Raw genomic sequence first — 17,052 nt, 5'->3', positions numbered from 1 at the left:
AGCTCGCCGTGGATAGGAAGGGGTGGAAGTGTGCAATTCACGTGCCAGAATCCTGATTTGTAGTTTCGCTTTTCCTCCTTAATCGTTTGGCCTTTTCTTGTGCCCCTTTAGATCTTGCTGGTTCTTGTGGATTTTATCTCTTTTTATGTGTTTTCCCGTTTCGTCGTTTTTCGGTTCTCCTTTGCCTTTATCTTCATTTTCTTTTCTTTGGGGTTGAGCTCTGAGATTTTTATATGGTGTTTTATCTCTAGCCTATCCCAACGTGCTTGGGACAAAAAGGCTTTGTTGTTGTTGTTGTTGTTGTTGTTGTTGTTGATGGAATCCTCAACGACAGAATTGGAATCTGGTAGAGTAACACAGAGATCAAGGAATTGATCTAATTCACCTGACATTAGTTCCTGTTTGAGTTTTACCTTCGTCCCTTCAGCTTCAGCCAGTATTGTAGAATGCAGCACATCAAGTTTGAAAAACTGGAGCAAAAAAATTGCATAATAAACATAGTGAACCACTGAATCACTAGTTTTATTTGACGAATTTTCATCTCTTCACCAATGTTATTTATCTGAATGTGTTGAACAACTGCATGAAATACCTCTTTCAGTTTTTCAACTTGATTGTCTCTCTGTGTTCTTAAATTTAATATCTCAAGTTGTTGCTCCCTCTCTCTCTTGAGGAAAAAATGCTGTGTATATGCTTTTTCTAGTTGAGATTAAAACGAGCATGTCCATAAAGGCAACGGTCCCTGGATTTCCTCTCGCATTACAAACATTCTACTAATTAATTATACCCGCAAAAGAGGCACTGAAAGTTTAGCAGTATTATCGGCTTCAGCAATCCTGCATGAACACCAGTGGTTCCATGCCTTCCCAGCTCTTGCAACCCTGCCAATATCCTCAGTACATGGAAACAACATTTTGCGCTGCACTAGGAAACAATCCCGCATCTTTCACAACAGCAGACAACAGAAATTTGATCAAAATTTTCCTCAATTGCCATTAAAGGCGCCAACAGAGTACATTGTTCGTCCATTCAGAGATCAGTTCACACACACGCACAGACACAGAGAGAGGGGGGAGCTTTATTTTGTTTCGGTCTACACGGTGGTACTCAGCCACTGTAACAGTTCAGTCACGGTACTCAGCCATGAACGCCTCATGGAAAGCCTTGAAGCGGGTGATCACCGCGGGGATTTTATCTTCCTGCGGCAGGATCGTGCATCTGACGTGCCATGTTCCAGGAACCTGTGGTGGTGCAACAAAGGAACAGACCAGCGTTGGGTCGGTTAACATGAAATAGAAATACAGGGAGATAGTTGTTGTTGATTTATAGGAAAAATGAATCTCCATGAACCCACTACCACATGCCCTTACAAGCAGCTTAAATACGTTGCACAGAAAATTAACAATAGAAAGGGAACCTGTACTAGACCTAATAAGAGTTAACAATTTGACTACATGTCCCAGGAAAATATATCAACAAAATGCAAGTCTCCTATTACTCCTTTCAAATCATCAAATGCTTCAACCCATATATACATCGGCAGCTACAGGCAAACAACTACATTACAATATGTAAAGGTTGAGTTGACTCACTTGGCCAAATCCAGATCCAGGAACCACAACAATTCCAGTTGATTCAAGGAGACGGAGCGCATAGAATGCATCAGGTGCTTTCTTGGCAGCTTTAGCAGCCTCAATTGCCTTATGTGGCAGATGGATCTGAGGGAAAAGGTACATTGCTCCTTCAGCCTTGTTACATGAAAATCCCTCAAGCGTGTTGAATGCATCTTCCAGTGCCTGTAAAACGAACAAAAAAAAGACCTTGAATATGTTTAGGAAGTTACTCAAATCTATAGTAGAAATGCAACCAGGCGAACCTTTGCACGGCGAGCTAAAGACTGAAGGATTCCATCTTTCTCTGCCTTGTAGGAAGCATATGATTCGTCCCCAACCTGAAGAATGAGGCAATGGGTTTTAACTGGACAGTTTGGCGTTTCCTAATTCTAATCAGGGCATAATGCCATAATAGCAGACCTTTGGTGGATTCATGACGAGGCTCGCAAGGATTTGACCAGTGATATTGGAGCACAGGTTCACTGAAGCTACCTTGTAGATCTGCTCTCTTACCGGAGCACTGAAGCCAGTAATCTCCATGTAACCTCCTCTTTTACCACACTCTCCATAGTATCCTGGTTGCAGCAGCAAAATCTTTTGGATAAGACAGTGACTTGACCAAACGGCAGATAAAGTAGATGGTTATATCAATCTACCTACCTTTGGAGACAGACTGAAATGATACTAGAGGGAGATCATCCTCGCCGTATCCCATGGATCTTGCAATCTTCTTGAAAGAGTTAAATTTCTTGTTGTCAACATAGATGTTCTCTTGATATACCTACCAATGAAAATGGCATTCCAGTTACAGCTGTGGCACAATTTTTTGGGTTGTTCGTCTGACATCAGCTATCAGCCTCTCACTCACCTCATCAGCTAGAAGAACAAGGCCCTCATTTTTACAGAATTTCACTATATCATATTGGTTGTCTTCAGCAAGAACCTACAAATAAATGAACCACTTCAATAAAATTTGTGTTTTGGTCACCAGCATTGAAAAACATTCATTCGCATTGCAGAACGACAAAAAAACACTTATTTTTTTCAACCAAAACCTTTCCCTAGACAATACAAGTATACAAAGTATTCACTGACTTAAAATAGGAGTACAATAAATACACATCTCATGTTATTACATCAATTATAAAGAGTATGGTGTGGATAAGCAGAGATGTTCTTTAACAAGAGGAGAAATGATCAGTATAAACCTGCCCAGTCGGATTTCCTGGATTGATAACCACCAAGGCCCTAACATCAATGCCTTTTGACCGAGCATCTTCGAGTTGTTTCTTAAGATCAGAGATCTCCAAACCCCACCCAGTTTTTTCATCAAGGTAATAGGGGACCTGAAAGAACATGTGCTCGATTTAGGTGTCGGTGATACAATATATATCACTGTAGACCATATTCTTCTGCTGAGCAAATGAATGTACATACAAGAGCTCCACCATGAAGAGCTATGGAGGCCGAGTACAAGGGGTACTGAGGAATTGGGCACAGAATGCCATCTTTCTCATTCCTAATCAGTAATTGCATCATCATGTGGACCTTAAGGAAGAATAGGGTCATGATGAGACTACAGTGGTATCATGTTTATTCATAAAACGTCCAGGACAACTGAAAGAGAAGTAAAAAATGCACACCCCAGGACTTGCTCCGTCTGTAATGAAAATGTCATCTGCATTTGCAGGGAATCCGTCACGTGAGGTGATCCCAGCAGCAATTGCATCACGCAATCCTTTGATACCCTAGGAAAAATAAATAAATCAAATGAAGCCAAGATTCCTTTCTCATTGTGGTCAATAAATATATCAGAGTGAGATGATCACCTGACTGTGACTATATGCACCTGTTGCCCGTCCAGGAATAGTTGCAAGAATCTGCTTTGCTCGAGAAATAGCATCAGCACTGCAGTGAAATGAGCCACCAAGTACACATAAGAATTTATGTATAAATGGGACACTAAACTACTTTTGGAAGTTTCTGGCTAACAAAAATATTAAACAGTGCAAATAAGACAGAAAACAAATATTAAAAATCATCTTTTCAACTGGAAATGGTATCAAGGGAAATTTTAGGGAAAAAAATAGAAGGGCATGCATTAGGCAATGATTTAATGGTTCTTCTGATGAACAGATCAGTTAAACATTAAAGCTCTAAACCTATCTTCCGAGGTATGTTTTAACTGTCAGAGTTGAAGGGGAAAAGTTAAATTCCTGACAAATTTCATTGGAAATTTTACTATTTATATAAATGTTTACTATTTTCAAAGAAAATTCCGCATAATTATGTTGCCACAGCTTTGATTTTGGAGGAAGATAATTGTCCTATCTCTGTAACATTTTTAGAATTTTTAGGTTGCTTTGACACTGAAGTTGGGAAAATAGCAGGATATCACTTAGCTGAGCGTTTGCACTAGATCTCTCCATTTAAGACTTCGGTAAACAGAATGATGAATGAATAGAACAGTGACGATATTCACCTGAACAATGATTTGGTTTCCTCTTTTTCCAAGAGGCATGGATGATCACAAAGAGCAAGAACCTGCAAGGTACCATGTAAATATCGAAGAAACAAAGGTGGAATCTGCAGGTAAAGTTGCATACCTCCCTGAAGAACGTCACAGGTTGCTGACCAAGGGATTGAGGATTCCCAATGTTGCAGAACAGGATCTGCAAGGGTAAAAATATAATTGGACTGAGCTATATAGTTTTCGAAAAATGATGAAAGATAAAAGTACTTTCAATGAAATTTTCGAATCAACAGTTAGGTACCTCATCAAAAGGAAGAGACCCTGGTTGTGTTTGTAGTTGTTGCTGCAAGCGCTGTTAACAGAAAAAAACAGTGGGGCTATATTAAATCAATTTTGAAGCAGTTCCTTAATAATAGCAGACCTGCTAGTGGCATGGAGCGCTCAAGATTCTAAAAAATATTCACAGTGAGCCATATTAAATATGGTGAACAAGATTATTAACCTTCAATAATTAGGATAGATTTCATCAGGGAACAATTGCAAATTAAAATATTAATAATATGTTAATTGGCAATCAAGGAGACTATATGCTTAATTCCCTTCCTGAACCAAACTAGAATTCCAAAACTATAAAGTAAGCTCTATAACACAAATACATGTTTGTGACTCCAGGTATTGCACTATGCTGTTCTTTGTTGATTCAGTTAAATCAGATAGCAGTGGGCGTGTTCGGCTGGCTACAAGCCGACACTGTTGCAGCTGTTTGGACTGCTGCAGCTGCAATCCATAGAGAGAAAAATACTGTAGAAGCCGCAGCCGCAGCCGGATTGCAGCCGCAGCAAGCCGCAGCGAACAAGCTGAGTATCAAAAGCAATACTATTACCACAACAGTGTAACAAGTACTATTATCACAACAGCCTAACAAAACTTATATGATTTAACGTTATTGCCTTGTGGTGAGGTGATTAACCGATTATATGGGAACATGAACAGAGTGATATATAACATACTGAAGTACTAGACTGCAAGCCTTGTTGAACATCAGTAGTCAAGATACCTGAGCATGGATGACAATCTCGCCACGGACTGCATACTCACATTTCAAGACCTGTAATAGTTGTCAGTGTATTAGCTAGGCATGAGAAGCCACACTCGCCTTACCTAGACAAGCAAAGCACGAAAGCTATTGTCTATGAAACAGGTGGAGATCAAGATCACACGACATTCAATAGGTTTAGTAACAAAGTACAGCTTGCCAACGTTGTAGTACCTCAGATCTCGCATAAATAGTACAGCATCAACCTATCATCATTTTGCACCAGAATGGGGCAGCAGTTCAAACAAACCGCCGTATCCCCTTTTGAAGTCAAAGGGGAGAAAAAGGATACTGACATAGATGACATTAAACTATTCGATCACAACAAAACAAAACAAAAAGAAAAGGCACTCCAGCAGCTCGAGTCGCACTGAGATCTAACTCTGGGTTGAGAGAGAGCGATAGCAACTAGTGATCCCGGTAAAAGGAACTACACTTGTTCCCAACATCTTACTGTTGGAACTTTGCGCCGGTGCAGTTATTTTACAAATATCCTAAAAAAATCTCATTTGATTTCAAAGTATGAATCAAAACCGGATCATCAGAACAAGAACTAAGCACGCATGTACCACTGCAGCGAATCAAGGATAATCTTTTCACCCCAAATTTCTCAAGCAAACGAGAATCAAAGCCGCGGCTCAGATGAATCAGGGATATGCAGAACGCAGCACATCCACAGTGCTTCTTTCTGTCTCGTCAAAGCCCAAACTTCCCACCGAAGAATCCATCAAAACGGAACCTTCAATGGACAGACAGGTAGACAGGGCGAGGAAAACGGGCGGTGCTGTCACCTTGGGGTTGAGGTTTTCCACGGCGACGCTGGGGGCCATGGCGAACACGAGGGATCAGCTTCGCAGCGACGGAAGGATTGCGTACAAGCCGAGGACAACGGGCCGCGTCCCTCTCTCACAGTGCGGCTTCGTGGCGAATCGGGGCAGCGAAACCAGATGTTTGGCGTTGTCGAAAAAAAAGGCCAGATGGCTGGTGCTTATAAAAGGCGGCCACGGGCGTACAGGGGGAGGGAACGACGGAAGCAGACAAACAAGAGGCGCACGCCAGAAAGCGAGTGGAAGGAGAACGGAGGGCCGGTGGCCACAGCCGCGGTTTTGCGTTAATTAAAATAAAACAAACAAAGTCACTCTTTGGTATTTATTACAATAAAAAAGTCTCAGATCAATGCTGTAGATGAGCTTGCCTAGATTGCATCATGCAATTTTGGCACTTTTATGTTCCTTCTCTCGTACATGCAACTACTATGAATAACTTGGCTTCTCTTTCTGTGCCGATTCAAGCTATGCGAGTTTTTTTATTTCTTATCTGCGATGTGATGCGGGATGTTTCCCTTGTTGTTTCCCTCTTTCGTTCCAATTTATAATTCATTTAAAAATTTTATCGTAATTTTGATTAACTTGTCTAATTAAAAAATATAATTATTATTAATTTTTACTGTGATATTGTTTATCATGTAATACACATTAAGTATGGCTTTAATTTTTTCTTTTTTTCTTAAGAATTTTGAATGAAACGAGCTGGTCAGACTTATAAAAAATTATAATAAATAATAAATTAGGACACAAGGAGTAAAACATTTAAAAAGTTTATCTATCAATGTCATTTCTAATAAAATGTTGGCTCCGTTGACTAGAGCTAATGAAAGACTATTTGATCCTACGAAAGATATATGGAACTATCAACTATATAATACATTCTTTAACGAAATTGGAGAAGGCGAAGCCCATGTAGAAATTTATTAAAAACCAAAAGATGAGTGAAAATTAAAAGTTTAACAACAAAACTTCAAGAGACAAAAAATGAAATGAAGAAAGTAAAAGTACAGAAGAAGGCAACAGCAGATTCTGGATCCATAAATCAAAGAGAGTTGAATGTTTAGCGTTTGCCCTGGAGGTGATCAGTTTTATCTTTTTTCCGTAAGTTTCTTCCAAAGAATGGAAGTGAGGTTCAACATTGTTGAATAGTACATTTTTGTCGGTAACGATGGCACACAGTCATATTTGATATAAATAAAAATATTTTAATATTAAAGTACACATATGGTTCACATATTAAATATTAAACTGATAAAAACAAATATTACACTTTATTTTCTCCAAAATGTCAAGAAAGATATGAGTTGAAAACGAGCCTGACCCTTTTCTTATAGCTCATTTGATCGTTCGTTCTCTTTTAGCTAACGAGGTGGTACTATATGGAAGCGCTGCGCTGCGAGTGACTTTCTGTCATGTTAAGCTTGGATAGTTTCTCATGGCTAATTTGTGATGTAACGATCCATTAGTAGGCAATAATCGGGGGAAATGAATAGACTTACGTGTTTTGCATGTGTTTTGCATATGACGCACGACGTACAAAACTAGTGCTCTAAAGTAGTAGTGATTAGATCAGTTTTTGCATTTCGAATGACCCAAGTAATTGAGATTGCCACCACCAGAAAGAACTTTGGGCAAGACTGGTTTCTGATAGCTTGAAAAAGTATCTATGGAAGTTAGGGCCTATTCGGTTCGCTGCCTTATTTTCCACAGTTTGTCATGACTAAGGTTAGACATGTTTTACTGAGTTAGGTATGTGTTTAGTTTGTAGCCACAATTATGACATGATTTTTCTCCTGCTATGTAGGTCTCACTCGTTAATGACTAATAAAAGTGTGATAAAATTCACTTAGGCATGCTATAATGTGGCACATAATTTAAACATCTAACCTTAGATAAGTGTGACAAAAATTGTGTTGTAGTTTTTGGCAACTTAGACATGCAACCAAACATGTTAATCTTCTTCTAAAGTTATATGGACCGAATTCCAACAACTTTGGCAGAGGACATAATAGTTATACGGTTCTAACTGCATGTTATTTCTCTTCTGTGTAAATATCTTGTGCTGAACATGTTTGAAGCAAGAAAATCTACGTTTTGCTGGCAAAAGCACTCTAGATCCACATGAAAGCTTGATGAATTTGTCCATATCCAATCAGACTCAGACTCAAGTTGGCCCTGGCAGCTGAAAAAATATCCCCTATTCATAATTATATATGCCTTTTTGAGTTGTTAAAGGAAAGCACGACGCCCATAGAATAGATTGAACTGCTTGCAACTGGTTAAAAGTAGTATATAAACGAAAGAACTTCTAGTTGGTTTGGTTAGGTGTCCGTTGTTGAGTTAGACTCTCTATAGGACCTACTTTTAGCTTAATTTTTTAAAAGAAATCCTCTATGGTTTTTAAAATTCATTATCTATATAAAATTAGTGAAAAGAGATGGATTTCAGTTTAACAAAAGAGAAACTCTAGATATTCATCAAGTAGAACAAAATCACCAAACTTGCATCAACTAACTAATCATCTCTTTAATTTATGTCATTGTCCTAGCTATCCTGTTTCAATTCTACATATGCTACACTTGCACATAGCACCTGCACCTTCACTACATTCACTACAGTAAAACAGAAAATTTCCGACGGCCAAAGATAGTTTTTTTGTAGTATTCTTTCTCCTGAATCAAATTAAGTCCCTGATACCAAAAGTGATAGCCCTCTCCATTGCGCTAGAAGCAATAAATTAAACAAACCAGTCCAAACACAAATTGAGTAAATTCTAGCTGTGGTGGATCTATATATAATGGATTTTTTTTTCAGTTTAGAAGTTGTGGCGGGTGACTCAGCGAGATATCTTGAGGAAAGGGATGCAGCCTTCACATTCATTCTCCATCACAAAGTTTGTAAATTGCTTTTGTCACCTATGACGTGGAAACAATAAAAAAGGTCCAAAGAGAGTGAGGTGGCCATTGAGCATTTTCCTCTTGCTGTGGACACGTAGAGCATCACGTTAAACCATGGCTAATAAAACAATGAACTGCTTGTCTTGGAGCTTTGTGCGTCAACTCTTCTCTCCTTTATCTTAACGTAGCTAAAGGTTATATGAGTTGGTTATATGGTTTGGGTAGAATTTAACTTGTAGGAAACGAATTTCAAATTGAGGTTAAAAAATCTCATCTTTTTAATATAATAGCTGAGAGTTGTCTTACCCCACAATGAGTTTTTTTTATCTCAGCGCATAAATCTCACTTACAATCTATTATACTCTTTGAAAAAATAATATTGATTATACTCCATCCGTCTAAAATAGTATTTGTTTTAGCACTTGATTTTTATATGTATATTTAAATAGACGATAATGAATCTAGACACATATATGAAACACATACATAAAATATCACTAGTAGAAAAAGGCTCGATGCCTGCGGGACGATATATTTTTACAGACGGATCCGGTTATCCACCGACTGTGCTATTTTTAGTGGCGGTTTCTTAAGAAAAAACCGCCACTAGAAATCGTATTTCTACAGGAGGTTCCTTAAGAAAACCGCCAGTAGAAATCCATGATTTCTACTGGCGGTTTTCTTAAGGAACCGCCTGTAGAAATACGATTTCTAGTGGCGGGTTTCTTAAGGAACCGCCACTAGAAATATTTTTTATCCTTAATTTTTTGAGTTTTTCAAACAATCTCGTATGACAAAACCACCAAAATAAAAGTTGTAGATCTCTAAAAGTTATGAAACTTTATAGTTAACAACTTTTTTATTTGAACTCATTTCGGTTCTCAAAAATTGAATCTAAGTATGTCAAATTTAAAATTCAAATTTTGCAAACTAACTCGCATGAAAAAAGTGTCAAAATAAAAGTTGTAGAACTTCAAAAGTTATTTAACTTTGTAGTCGACAACTTTTTTATTTGAATTCGTTTATGGTCTCAAATAAGCAATTTATACTGAAATGGTTATAATATGTGGACAAAATAACTACAAACTAGACACAAAACATGTCATAGACGGAGTGATAGTGGAGGATACACGCGAGGGTCAGGTCGAAGGGCGGGTGGGTGGGTTGAGGCCCCCTAATAAAAATATTTTTTTTACTATTTTAAAAATCTGTTTTATGTTTCCTGGAAACGATTTGCACTGGCGGTTTTATTACGCCGACCGCCAGTGAAAATCGATTTTCACTGGCGGTGTTCAGTTACCCGCCTGTAAAAATGATGATTTTTATTGCCCCTTAGCACTGGCGGTTACTATAAACGCCACTAAAAATAAATTTACGACCACCACTATAGAGCTTCTCTGTACTAGTGTATTGTATAAATTTATTAATTATCTAAACTGAATTTTAATTTGAAACAAAGCGAGTAGCTTATATGCTCCTTCACTTTTTAGCCTTTGATTCGACATCAGCGGTAGCTAGATATGGCACTACACCTTAACTGTATATATTCTTCGATACTTTTGCTTCTCTCGAACTATGCAGTGCATAGAGACTTGTGGTGGTAACCCTTTTCGGTATCCTATCACGTGACGGTAGCAAGGATGTTCGACTTGAAACCAAGGGCTCTACACGTCACAGATGGGCACTTGGTCAATTAGATGCTGGAACTGGAAGGAACATGGTACCTTGTTCTTCTTGGAAAACAAGTTGAACGGCGAACCCCGAAGCCTCAAGATGTATATTGAGTTTGTAGCTCATAAAGGTCAACGTCTTTAGGATTACGCTAGTAGAAAAGAACTTTAAACTTATAGTAGGATATAATTTTTACAGTCAGTTTTAGTTATCAAGCGCTAATGATATTAGAACATCTCCAAGAGACTCTTTATTTTTGACTCTCTATTTAATTTTTTATTTGTCTCTCCATGAATATTAAACTCTATATATAACATCTCATTCCAAAAGACTCTAAAATGCAATTTAGCTTGGCTAGCGAGAGTTGCTAGTCAAATTTAGCTAGTGAGTGAGTTAATTTAAAGAGCCAGATAGCTTAGCAAGTTAAATAGCTACTCTGTTAGAGAGCTATTATGTTATTAAGTAGCTAAAATTTAGCTAGACAAGCTATTTAGCTAGTCTCTTGGAGATGCTCTTAGTGTCTTATGTATATTACTAGCTAGTTGCACGTGCTTTGCTACGATTGTTATATACTTAAATATAACTATTGTTTATTTGAATTAAGGTACATATGGTCTGCTGGTTAACTCCAAATTTCTGAAGTAAGGTGGCGTGAGTTCGAATGGTTGCTCTGTACTATTTTGTGTGGTATGGTGGGTAGACCCAGAGTGTCAGCGCGAAAGTCAGATGCCCACATTAGGTTTTTAATAGATTAGTAAGTATATAGATATAGATAATCCGATCAGTTTCAACCAAGGAAATGATATAATTTTATTTGGCCTTTCTTTTACAGCAAAATTTTTATTTTTTATGTGATACAGAATTTAGGAGCTTTGATTTTTACACCCTCCCATCTTAAACAAGTGACATTTAAATTAGGGTTGTTTGAATCAGCAGTTTTAAACTTGAGTATAAATTAGCCTTTACATGTTGATTGAGAATGTTTAATTTCGAGCGATACAACAAGTAGATTTGTTTTTAAAAGCAATGAAATATATGTATTCTAAAAAATAGTTCAAAAGTGCTGACTTTAGACTGCCATAAAATGTTGGTTTATTTTTTTCTATAACCAGACGATGTTGGTTGTTAGATGAGGATCAAATCCTACATATTAGACCAAAAAGCCCCCGAGCAAACGGGAGATGGAACTACGCGTACAAGCTTAAAAAGAGGGCAAGAAGCCACCGGCCCGAGCCTTAATACGTAGATTGTGGTTTTTTTTTGTTGTTGTTGTTGAATGATGCAGGTTGGAACTAGACCAACGGTAGCTCACAAAGGTCAACATCCTTAGGATAGGATCGGTGACTTGTGCATATTGTGATCCAAGGAAAAAGGTACAATTTTATTTGGCCTTCTTTTACAAAGAAAAATTCTTTTTTATGTGATGCAAAATTTCAGCTATTTGATTTTTACACACACATCATAGATAATTGTGGTTTAGGGTTGTCCGAAGTCAGCGGTTCCAAACTTGAGTGTAAGTCAGTTTTTACGTATTGATAAGTAATGTCTCAAGCGATGCAACAAATTGAATTTTAATTTCGTACTATTAGAGAGGGATTTGTTTTTTTCGTTTCTCCATATATAATTTGAACTTCAAGTTTATTTTTTCTTAGGTGATAAAAACATCATAAATTATGATCAGTATAAATATGACATACGTTACCCAGCAGATAATGACGTCAGATATTAAGGGTATGAACTACTGCTGCCAATTTCAAATCATGAGTCACGTAATGCTCCTCATATGGCGTAACTGTCTTGAGGCATAAGCTATAACTCGGCCTTCTTGCATCAGGACACAACCAATGCCAATGCCTAAAGCATCACAATACACGTCAAACGACTTTTCAATGTCTGATTGAGTCAATACTGGTGCAGTGGTTAATAGCTCTTTCAACTGCTCAAAAGCCTCGTTACACTTGGAAGTCCAATTAAACTTAGCATCGTTCTTTAGCAGCTCCGTGATAGGCTTTACTATCTTGGAGAAATATGGAATAAACTTGCGGTAGTAACCAGCTAGTCCGAGAAAACTTCTAATTTGATGGACAATAGTAGGAGATTTCCATTCCAGAATATCCTTGACTTTGCTGGGGTCAACCATAATTCGTTTAGCTGATAAGACATGCCCTAAGAATTGGATTTCCTCCAACCAAAACGTGTATTTGCTAAACATAGCATAAAGTTGATGTTCCGTTAAGTGTGTTGACACAATCCGTAGATGCTCTGCATGCTCCTCTTTGTTCTTAGAGTAGATCAAGATATCATCAATAAAGACCACCAGGAACTTGTCGAGCTCTGACACAAACACCGAATTCATGAGATATGTGAAATGGGTTGGACCATTTGTTAATCCAAAGGACATAACGAGATACTAGAACAGTCTGTACCGAGTAGTACAAGTGGTCTTAGTGATGTCTTCCGGGTGAATTCTTATTTGATAATAGCTCGATCTAAGGTCAATTTTAGAAAATACCTAGGCTCCAGTAAGCTGATCAAACAGAATATCGATCCGGGGAAGGGGGTACTTGATCTTGATGGTGACTTTATTAAGGGGCCGATAGTTCACACACATTCGTAGAGTTTGGTCATTCTTTATGAAAATGGTTGGACAACCCCATGGTGAAGAACTTGGCTTGATAAACTGAAGCGTCCCGATCCTTTGGGACTCAAATGTGATACAATTACTAGTCCCAGGAGGCTAGTAACCATATTTCTTACTTCAAATAGTACAGAGTTCAAATAAAGGTTATTAAAAAACCGGGTACAAGCTCTGAGAGAGCCAGAATATAAAGCGCAGTAGAAGGTACACTAGCCCAAACCACAGGCAGAACTGGGTGCAGACACGACCCTCTCAATCAAGCATAGCAGAAAAGAAGTCTTCGGTTGCTGAAAAACATAAATAAATCTGGGTGAATACGCTAGGTATTCCGCAAGCCCATCCCGCTCCCGTAAAGAGAAAGAAACCTATAACATACATGCTTTATATGGTGGAGTTGAAGTCACTCTTCTTTTTCTCAGAGAAAGGCAGTTTATGTAGGGTTTTTCCCAAGGAAATAAAAATAACACAATACTCAACCACCACTGAGCTTCCCGCTCCCGTGGCCTCGTTTTATTTTTTTTAATACGTACTTACACACACATTTCCCTGTTCACGGAAGTTGTAAAAATTCTAATTGTCATATCACACCAGACTCGTCCATACCAGTGGACACGGACTATTCGAATAGGTTTCAACTCTGCGCAGAGGGGTACACTTTACCCACTAGTCCGGTTTCTGCGATCTCACCGTCGTGAGACCCGAATGCCGAATATCTTTCCTTCCTCACACGTCCTAACCTTAACGATTATACAGGAAGGAGTCAGGCCACCGCCATGTCCAAACCAGACAAAACATTCCCCCTCCTTATCCTCCCGTGCTCCCCAGCCTTCATAACCCTGGGGTTGGACCGTACGAGTTCGGATTGAGTGACTGCCCACACAGTCTCGAGTGGTTGTACTATTTATGAGTACAGGTAGTGAAAGATGACAAACCGGTCCTTATATGAGGGGACAATCCTTCTGCTCACGCCTAAACCATCTGAGCCAACACCTTAGGCCCTCCCCTAAACCAGGGAGTCCCTGATCATCCCACTCATAAGGTGACGAGGGTGAATACCCTTCATCGCACATTCTTTTTTTAAAAAAATCTAGATTGAAGAAACACACTACCTTTTCTCCCATCCCACATTTTGTATCCGAAAAATATATGTTAATGCGGGCTATCTCTCTACTCACAATGCATTTATTCCACCCTGAAATCCCGGCCTAGGTAGTGGTAGAAAGAATAGGTAATTTATGCATCAAGGGAAGGATGGACTTGCCTTCGTCGAAGCTTTCCTGGCACAAAAGGTCTACCTCCGGGAGATCGGGCTCCGGCCCTTTTTCCGGGGCTACGGGTTCCGGATCGACGGTCCCTGCTTCTTCTAGTAAAACAGGCAAATGAACAATACATCAATAGTGGTTTACTAAGTGGAGTGTGTCATTTTCTAATATTATCATTACATGTGACTTTAGAAAGTGTTTTGATAATTTTTGGTGCATAAAATATTGAGATGTAATAACTAAGGGAGAAAAAGGCTGAAAAAGGGAAAAGAAAAAGGATTTAGGTTCTGGTGGGTCGGGGGGGATCTGGCCCAGCCGGGCGCAGGGCGCGCGCGCGGGCACGATCGCGCCGGCCCGCTACGGCCCATGGCGGAAAACGGCGCGGGCGCACGAGGGGCGACGCCGTTTCCGCGGGGCCCACGCATCAGAGAGAGCGGGACGGGGAGACGGCGCCAACGGTTGACGGGGCGGGGCGAACCGGTCGTCCGTGGGGGAGAAAACCGGCTGCTGGTGGGCTCGACGGCGATTCGCCGTCGGTGACCCGGTTCTTGGGCAACGGGCAGGCGCCCTAGCATGAAGACGGGCGACGATTCGCCGCGGGGCCGTTGTAATTGTACCGAGTGGGGCGAGAGTCTTGCGAAACCGTGACAACCGCGTTTGTGTCACGACCGCCACCGTGTACCAGAGGGAACGAGGCCCGCGCCGTTTCGGTCAGAAGCTCGATAGTGGAGACGGCGGGGAGCGTCCGAGAGGAGCCAGAAGCGGAGCACCACTTGCGTGTGGAGAAGGCCCGCGGCTCTCTACGGAGTTACTCGACCGAGGTGCTTGGCCCTCGTATGGGCTTCCCTTTCCGTAGGGGCACCAAAGAGGATTAGTCGGGACCTTTGCATGGTTTCGGATACCTCGGTAAAAATACCAACGTCATCCACGAGAGTTTGCATCTCTACCTTGCTCTTTAGCTTCCGCATTTATCTTAAGCATTTAAGTCTCAATCTTGTGTTTATATTTATATTGTTGTAGATTGAAACTTAGGCATTGCTGTAGAGATAGCAACACTTAGACAAAAGCTAGTTTGCACATTCTAGTTTGATTAATTGCATAGGTTTTGCTCTAGGGATTTATTTGTGGCCTAGTTTATTGAAAGTTTTAGAAGTCCTAATTCACCCCCTCTTAGGCGTCACCTGTTTCTTTTAATTGGTATCAGAGCCCTGGTTTGGCTCATTAGAAATGCTTTAGCTTCACCACTAAAAGAGCCGACACTTTTTAGAGGAAGGGATGGATACCCATAGGCCACCACACTTTGATGGCACTAACTTCCCATATTATAGTGCTAGAGTGGCTTGTTACCTAGAAGCCGTTGATCTTGGTGTTTGGAGAGTCACTCGTAACGGGATGAAACCACCCAAAAATCCCGAGAAACCCACCACGAGTGAGGAAAAAGAAATTCATTTAAATGCTAGAGCCAAAAATTGCTTGTATGAATCTCTTAGCATGAATATTTTTAATCAAGTTTTTACATTGAAAACTGTTAATCAGATTTGGCTAAAATTACATGAGCTCCATGACGGTACATCTAATGTCCGTGAGCAAAAACATTGCCTAGTCTTAAATGAGTATATTCTTTTGCTATGAGAGATAATGAGCTTGTTAGAGATATGTATTCTCGTCTAAATCTAATCATCAATGAGCTCAATTCTATTGGCATTAATAAGTTAGGTGATGCAGACATTGTGAGGAAGATTATCTCCCTGCTACCATAACAAAGATATGGGGGCATCATCACTATTCTTCACAATATGGAGGACTTGAGTACAATGGCCTCGACCATTGTGATTGGGAAAATCGCGACCTTTGAGATGTTGCGAAAATGTGTCGGGGAGAGGAGCCAACTTCCTCAAGGCCACATGCTTTTGCATGTGATGAAAGGAAGGGTAAAAAGAAGGCTTCCACTCCAAGTTCCTAAAGTGAAGAAGAGGAAGAAGAAGAAAGTGATGATGAAGAAGATAATCAACCATCAACATCATCCTCCGAGGATGAAGAAACAATCTGACGCGTCGGAAAGATAATGGGGATGATCCACAAGATTAATCTAATGGGTGTGCCCCTGCAGGTAGAGGATCTTCTCTTTAACATTGACATGAAAAAGAAAAGAAAGAGAGAATGCTTCGCATGCGGGGAGAAGAGCCACTTCAGGGATAGCTGTCCAACTATTGTCGAACCCAAAAAGGAGAGGAGCAAAGTCAAGGCGTAACAAGTGTTAAAACTTGGGACGATTCTTCAAGCGAAGATGAACCTCCAAGGCCGCGTAGCCACCGATCCTTATCACGCTCATCACGGTCATCACGCAAGTGCCTTATGTCAAGTGGTAAAATGAGTATTCCATCCTCTTGTGATGAAAGTATTAGTGATGATGAAGGTGAGGGAAATCCCTCCATAAATGAGCTTGCGGAAGCCGTTAAATTTTTTTAGGATGTCTGCACTAAATAAAAAGCTCAACTCAAAACTTTGAAAAATAAGTTGATTAGCTCTCAAAATGATTATAAAGGTTTGCTAGAAAAATTTGAAGCATTTGCAA

The 17,052-nt window shown here is 39.7% G+C and overlaps 1 protein-coding gene across 1 annotated transcript; it reads right to left on the bottom strand.

Annotated features, from left to right (window-relative positions):
* Nucleotides 1-968: 968 nt before the first annotated feature.
* LOC100193705 (Alanine aminotransferase 2 mitochondrial) lies at nucleotides 969-6,150 on the bottom strand. The gene is made up of 15 exons (NM_001327768.1): nucleotides 5,974-6,150; nucleotides 5,144-5,194; nucleotides 4,388-4,438; nucleotides 4,220-4,285; nucleotides 4,096-4,157; nucleotides 3,443-3,521; nucleotides 3,257-3,361; nucleotides 3,051-3,161; nucleotides 2,822-2,959; nucleotides 2,482-2,556; nucleotides 2,274-2,394; nucleotides 2,034-2,188; nucleotides 1,877-1,951; nucleotides 1,593-1,796; nucleotides 969-1,241 (listed from the first exon to the last, which is right to left on the bottom strand). Exons 1-15 carry the CDS (start codon nucleotides 6,010-6,012, stop codon nucleotides 1,125-1,127), a joined length of 1,449 nt encoding a protein of 482 aa, NP_001314697.1. The 5' UTR covers nucleotides 6,013-6,150; the 3' UTR covers nucleotides 969-1,124.
* Nucleotides 6,151-17,052: the final 10,902 nt, after the last annotated feature.

Source organism: Zea mays, chromosome 1 (genome assembly GCF_902167145.1).
Source record: "Zea mays cultivar B73 chromosome 1, Zm-B73-REFERENCE-NAM-5.0, whole genome shotgun sequence".
NCBI lineage: Eukaryota > Viridiplantae > Streptophyta > Magnoliopsida > Poales > Poaceae > Zea > Zea mays.
The sequence above is the reverse complement of the archived record's forward strand: the minus strand, read 5'-3'. Positions and strand labels throughout refer to the sequence as shown.

What these genes read in the sequence shown, in the direction of transcription:
- LOC100193705 (NM_001327768.1), bottom strand. Translation starts at nt 6,012, where the DNA reads ATGGCCCCCAGCGTCGCCGTGGAAAACCTCAACCCCAAG. An exon ending in CTGTGACGTTCTTCAGGGAG is followed by an intron (nt 4,158 to 4,219) that starts GTATGCAACTTT and finishes GGTACCTTGCAG; the next exon opens with GTTCTTGCTCTTTGTGATCA. An exon ending in CTGGATCTGGATTTGGCCAA is followed by an intron (nt 1,242 to 1,592) that starts GTGAGTCAACTC and finishes GCACCACCACAG; the next exon opens with GTTCCTGGAACATGGCACGT.